At 46.2% G+C, this 6929-nt stretch overlaps 1 protein-coding gene across 1 annotated transcript in view; it reads right to left on the reverse strand.

Annotated features, from left to right (window-relative positions):
- The window catches only part of LOC122558021 (ciliogenesis and planar polarity effector 1-like), a 77987-nt gene that overhangs the window by 27075 nt on the left and 43983 nt on the right, over positions 1 to 6929 (reverse strand). The window contains exon 7 of the mRNA XM_043706355.1: positions 3528 to 4449. Coding sequence (XP_043562290.1) covers positions 3528 to 4449 — 922 coding nt within the window. The remainder of the gene's footprint in view (positions 1 to 3527; positions 4450 to 6929) is intronic.

Raw genomic sequence — 6929 nt, forward strand, 5'->3', positions numbered from 1 at the left:
CCTGCAGTCTTCTTCTTGCCCTCTCCGCCTCCACCCTACTCCGACCTATCATCTTCACCTTGACCTCTTTCCACCTATCACATTTCCCACGCCCCTCCTCCAAGTCCCTCCTCCCTACCTTTTATCTTCTCCTGCTGAACACTCTCTGCTCATTCCTGAAGAAGGGCCTGTGCCCTGGATGCTGCCTGACCTGCTGTGCTGTTCCAGCAATAAAGTTTCAACTTACAAAATCATGAAGGGTATAGACAGGGTGGATAGAGATAAGCTTTTTCCCCAGGGTGAGGGATTCAATAACGAGAGGTCACGCTTTCAAGGTGAGAGGTGAAAAGTGTAAGGGGGATACTCACGGCAAGTACCTCACACAGAGGGTGGTGGGTGTTTGGAACGCGTTGCCAGCAGAGGTAGTAGAGGCAGGCACGGTAGATTCATTTAAGATGCATCTGGACAGATGCAGGAGTAGGTGGGGAGCAGAGGGATACAGATGCTTAGGAATTGGACAATAGGCTTAGACAGTACATTTGGATCAGCTTAGGCTTGGAGGGCCGAAGGGCCTGTTCCTGGGCTGTACATTTTCTTTGTTCTTATTTATCGAAGTGGCAGACGGTGACTAGTAGGATATCGAAGGGATCAGTGCTAGAACCCAAATTATTTACAATATATATAAATGATTTACATGAGGGAATTAAATATAATAAGATGACACAAAGCTGGGTGGGTGGGTGAACTGTGAGGAGGATGCAGACATGTTTCAGTGTGACTTGCACACATTGAGTGAGAGGGGAAATATATGGCAGACAAAGTATAAACACCGGTACAGCACAGAGACAGGCCCTTCAGCCCACCAAGACTGTGCTGACACATATTACCTTTCTAAATTCAAACCTTTTTGCCTCTACATGACCCATATCTATCTATTTATCTATTTCCCACTTATTCATATGTCTGTCAAGATGCCTCTTGAATGTTGCTATTGTATTGTCCTCCACCACTATAAGATTATGAGGGGCATGGTCAGAGCAGCTGTTCCCTTCAGTTGAAGGGGCAGTCACAAGGGAGTGTGGTTTCAAACTGAGGGGGATATGAGGACAACTGCTTTTACCCAGAGGGTGGTGACAGTCTGGAAAGTGCTGCCTGGAAGGGGGATCGAGTTGCCTCATATCCTTTAAAAAGTTACTGGATGAGCACTTGGCAAGTCATAACATTCAAGGCTATGGGCTAAATCCCAGTAAATAGGATTAGGTTGAAGGTAACGTGTTTCTCACATGTTGGAGCAGATTCGATGCATTCTATGGTCTGGTAGTGCATTCCAGGCATTTATTAGCCTCTGTGTAAAGTACGTGCCTCTCACATCTTCTTTAAACTTACCCCCTTGTACATTAAACCTATGTCCCTGAATAAGTGTGGATAAATGTGAGGCCATCCAATTTGCAGCTACAAAAGGAAGGCAGATTATTATCTGAGTAGTTTTAGATTAGTAAACTGGTAGGTACAACCAAACCTTGGTGTCCTTGCAGGCACTGAAGAAGGGAAATGGTATGCTGGTTTTTATACTCAGAGGCTTTGAGTTCAGGAATAGAAATATTTTGCTGTAACTGCACAGGACCTTGATAAGGCCATACCTGGAATATTATGTGTGGTTTGGTTTCCTTGGCAATGAAACAGTTAAAAAACTAACAGACTCCCTAGTTGCCTCTCCAGTTGTGTCCAGTGACTGTGGGAAGGAGGTGGATGGTGTCAGCTGAAGGTGAACATAGTGACAAGTTGCAGACTGTAGAGGAGAACAGCGAAGGGAAGAGAAGCAGCAAGAGGAGGGATGTGTTTTGGAGGTCTGGGCTGTGGTCAGAGGATTCCAGTCAGTTTAACCTCAATGTTGGACAAACTTCAAGAAACAGTAATGTGCGATATAATTTCCAGTCATTTATGGATTAATGAAGGAAACCCAATGCAATTTATTCAGAAAATATCATTTTTACCTAACTTTCTGGTGTTTCTTTTTGAAGAGATGACAGAAAGGGGTAAACAGAGTAATGCTGTTGATGTGGTATATACGGACTCCCAGACAGCAGTCACTAAAGTGTTAAACAACAGATCTGAGAACGTTAGAGCTCATGGAGTAACTATGGACAATAACAATACACCTGAATAACAGCAGGGAAAAAAGAGGAGTGATTAATAGTCATTTTATTGGACTGGGAGAAGGGTTGCAATGGAACTCCTCATGACAGTCTGTTTGGAGCCCCACTTTCCCTGATATTTATGGATGAGCTGGACCCTGGTGTACAGGATACAATTTTAAAGCTTGATTAAATAATATGAAACATTCATTCTTGTAAACGATGAGGCAGACGAGAGAGGAGACAGCAGTAGGCTGGTGATCCAAAGGCCCAAGCTATGATCGAGGGACATAGGTTCATATCCAGCTGCAACAGCTGGAATACCCTTGAGGGATGGAAATATACTATTCTTACTTGATCAGACCCACAGTAATGTGGTCGACTGTAAGCTGCCCTCTGAAATGGCTTGGCAAGGCACTCAATAAATCCTGAACGAGCCAGTGACCCAGAACTTGTCTAGAACTTCAAAGTGACATGGAGATGTTAGTGGAATGACTGGGTAAGTGCCAAATATAACCGAATGTAATGAAGCATGTGAATGGCTTCGTTTTGCTAAGAACAACAAACAGTGACAGGCACCAATTCCAAGTGTTCAGGAGCACACGCACCTGGGTGCACCAGTCACTGGGAATGGCAGGACAGGCTGAGGGTGCAGTCAGTGTCAGGAGGAATAAAGTATGCCAGGCTTCATCAAGATGAGCATCAAGTTCAACATCAAGCTCCTTTAAACCTGTTTAAGGTACAGCTCCAGCCTCAGTCGGAGTACAGCAATTAGCTGCAAGCAGCTTACTTTAGGCAAGATATGAAGGCATTCTAAAGGTTGCAGAAAAAAAATTCACAAGAATGAGGTTCCTCATTCCTGGAGTGAGATGCATGCACTGACTGGCAAAGTTGGGCCTGCTGCCCTTGGAGAAGGAAAGCTGAGAGCAGAGTTGATCAAGGCTTTCAAAATCATGAGGGACTCGACAGAGTCAATAGAGAGAAACTGCTCTCATTGCTGGGAGGACTGAGATACGTGGACCATAGACATCATGTGATTAGCAAATCAGCCAATCATGACATGAAGGAAGTCATTTTTACAAGCGTGTTTGAGGCCTGGAATGTACTGTCTGAGAGTGAGGGGGGACGCAGGTTCACTCGAGGGGTTAGGGTCTGGGATGTACTGTCTGAGGGTGTGGGGGGTGGGAGGCGCACTCGAGGGGTTAGAGTCTGGAATGTACTGTCTGAGGGTGTGGGGGGTGGGAGGTGCACTCGAGGCTTTCAAAAGAGACTTTGATTGTTAATTGAAAAGGAGACATTTCCAGAATACCATGGAGGAGGTGGGGACCTGCACCAGGTGGTTTGCCTTCTTGTGGGTTGTAGCCTTTCTCTGGTCATACGGAACCAGCTGGAGCAAGCTGCTCAGTAACATACCTTGTTGTTTTGCCTATCCAGTGCCTTGGCCCCCAGATCCCTTTCCAGCAGCCACAGTGAGCAGAGAATGACTGGCATTGATGTTTCAACTCGTATGTTTGTGTTGTGCTCCAGTAATTTCTCCACTTTGTGAGGGCCACTCAGCAGCCTCCGTCCAGCCCATCGGATCATCCACTCCAAGATCTTCGCTGTAGCCTGGAACTTGATCTCCAGCTCGGAGGTGAACTCCTCTTCTAACAGAGCAGAGAGTGATGAGCAGCGAGTGCGGTCTGCTGTCCCTGGCTCCTCAGTACAGCAGGCAGGCTGAGAAGCAGTTTCCCAGTGACGGAACACATTTAACTGACTGGGCAGAGAGTGCAACTTTAACCCAAACAAGCCTCTGCCCCTCACCCTGCCTCGAGTGCCAGCAGCAGGAAAGTAGCTATGGATACTGAACTCTTTTGTCATCTCTTCAGGGTAGCCAGTGGAGTGGGACATCTGTTGAATGGGTGAAGAGCCTGGGGGTTTTGATCCTCCCCCACAGCTCAGCTTCTTGTCCTGATGCAACACAGATATTAAGGGAGAACTGTTGTTTGTTCTATTGAGCTGGCCAGCAGCTCTCGACTTGCTCTGTCTCCTCTTTAAGGTGGTGTGGACCTGGAATGCCAGTGAGTTCAGCTCCTGTTCCCTCAGGAAGACCGAGCAGCTGCTTAGCAGTGGGACAGCTGGGCCCTCATTCACAACCCAGTCTCTCTCCAACAGGTAGCTCAGGAACAGCTCCAGGAACTTCACATACTCCTCATCATCACGCTCAAACTCCCATGATCCAACAGCAGGCGGGCAGGCTGTGTGCACCTCATCCTTTCTGGACTCAGCAGGCTTTAGGTAACCCAGCCCATTGTTCCTGCTGAGTGAGTTCCTGTGGAGACCTGATGCTGGGTTCCTGTAAATACAGAACAAAGCTTCTGCTACACACAGTCACACAGTGTCTGAGCATAGAATGATAGAGCCCAAAAGGTGTCATTCATTCAATTGATCTCAGGCTGCATCATTTTTGGAACTACCCAATGAAACACATTCAACCTCTCCTTCCCCATAGTTCTATGAATAGCTACATTCAATTCTCAATTATAAGTTATTATTAAATCTGCTTCTATCAGCCTTTCTATTGGTTCATTCAGATCACAACAACTTCACTTGAACTCCAGCCCTCTCAGCCAATGGAATCAGAGTGTCTCCATTGTTTCTCTCAATGATGAATTTGAGGCTACTAATGAGTTTGAACACCTCTGTGAAATCCTACTCTAACATTCTCTTCTAGAAGGAGAGAAACCTTATGGAGCTGGTATAATTGCAGGCCATCTTACCTGCACCTCTCTAATGTCTTCACATCCTTCTTCACATGAGGCTTCCCAAAGCAAATTCAATTCTCTCAACTCAGAGCAAATGAGTCTTTTCCTGCTTTTATACTATGTACATCTAATTATACGGCCAAGATCCAATGGTTGAATCTTTTTCATTTTCAGTCAGAGAATACTGACACCACTGACTTACCCATGCCTGGATCGTTTACCTAACCAACCATAATTGTCCTTGAGAAGGTGGTGGGGAGCTGCCTTTTTTAAACACTGTGGGGAATTCCAGGATCTTGACCCAGTGACTGCGAAAGTACAGTGATATATTTCCAAGTCAGGATGGTGAGTGACTTAGAAGGGAACTTTCAGATGGTGATGTTCCCACTTATCATCCCATCTTGTCCTTGCAGATGGAAGTGGCTGTGGGTTTGGAAGGTGCTGTCTGAGGATCTTTGGTGAATTTCTGCAGTGCATCTTGTGAGTGGTACACACTGCTGCTATTGAGCGTCAGTGGGGGAGGGAGTGGGGGATGGTTAGAGAAATGAATAAGGGTGCCAATGAAGTGAGTTGCTTTGTCCTTGAGTATTGTTGGAGCTTCATAATCCTGGCAAGTGGGAAATACTCCATCACACTCCTGACTAGTGCCTTGATTCAATCACACTCCTGACTTGTGCCAGGTACAGGGTGGACCAGCCTTGGAGAGTTAGGAGGTGAGTTATATGCTGCTGGGTTCCTAGCATCTGACCTGACCATGTTGCCATATTTGTTAGAGTTAGAACTGCAGGACCCTTTAAAGCTCAAACGGAATAACTCCAGAGTTGGGTGAGAGTTGCTGACGCTGATTAGACTTTTGTATTTGAACGATCATAAATACTCTCAGTTTCTGCTTTAGGCATCAGCATGGCTCTCTTCCATCATATAGCAGCTGTGGACTCAAATAAATCTTGGTATCAAACCATGATCAAATAATCAAACATTAAATAAAATACCTGCTGACAAAGAAAAGAGCTGAGCTCTCTGGAAACAGAGCAGGTCAAAGTCCCTGCTCAGTAGTGGGATGGGATCTGTGAATCAATACAACACTGTAGCGTCTCCTGGTGAGACATCTTTGATAGGGAGTGGCACCTCTCAAATTACCGTTTCTGTTAACGGCTCAGCAAGCTGTTCCAAAACCATCCCAGCTGTGGGAACCAACATTAGCAGTTGCTGTGTCTGCCTCACACGACCTGAGCAGGAGGAAACGCCCAGGCCTGGAGTTCTTTAGGGCCATTGTAGTGCAGTGGTAGTGTCCCTACTTCTGAGCCAAGAGGTCCCAAGTTTAAGTGCCACCTGTTCCAGGTATCATAACATTCCTGAATGGGTTGATTAAAGATGTCAAGAGTTGAGTTCTTATCATTAATTGGTATGGCTGAGTGCTTTAAAGTGGTGCAGTGATAACCTTTAGCACGGAATCAGGACCTTCGGCCCACCCCGCCCAGTTCTCACAATTAAATTGGTCCCATTTACCTGCATTTGGTCCATATTCCCTCCATGCCTATCCCATCCATATACCTTTGTAAATGTTTCTTAAATTATGAAATTGTACTCCCTTCCCCCAGTACCTCTGGCAGCCGGTTCCAGACACTGCCCACCCTGTGTATAAAAAACTTATCCTTCTGGAGCCTTTTGTATCTTTCCCCATCACCGTAAACCTGTACCGTCTTGTTTTAGACTCCCCTACCTGGGGGAAAAGCTGTTAGCTAGCTACGTTATCTATGCCTCTCATGATTTTATAGACCTCAGTTTCCTAGTTTTGCAAGGTGGGTTTGAAGCCCAGCACTGTTAACCCTTAGCTGTAGTTGTAGATGAGTGGTTAAGACAGAGACAGAGACACCAACCCACACTCAAAGATAGCTGCTCCCCACATACAGAGACACTACCCCCCACACAGAGACTCCAACCCACACACAGAGACACCAACCTACACAGACACCACCCCATACAGATACCCCTCCACACAGACACACAGTCCCACATAGAGACACCATTCCCCACACACAGACACCCCCCCACTCTGAGACACACACAC

This window comes from Chiloscyllium plagiosum, chromosome 16 (assembly GCF_004010195.1).
Source record: "Chiloscyllium plagiosum isolate BGI_BamShark_2017 chromosome 16, ASM401019v2, whole genome shotgun sequence".
Lineage (NCBI taxonomy): Eukaryota > Metazoa > Chordata > Chondrichthyes > Orectolobiformes > Hemiscylliidae > Chiloscyllium > Chiloscyllium plagiosum.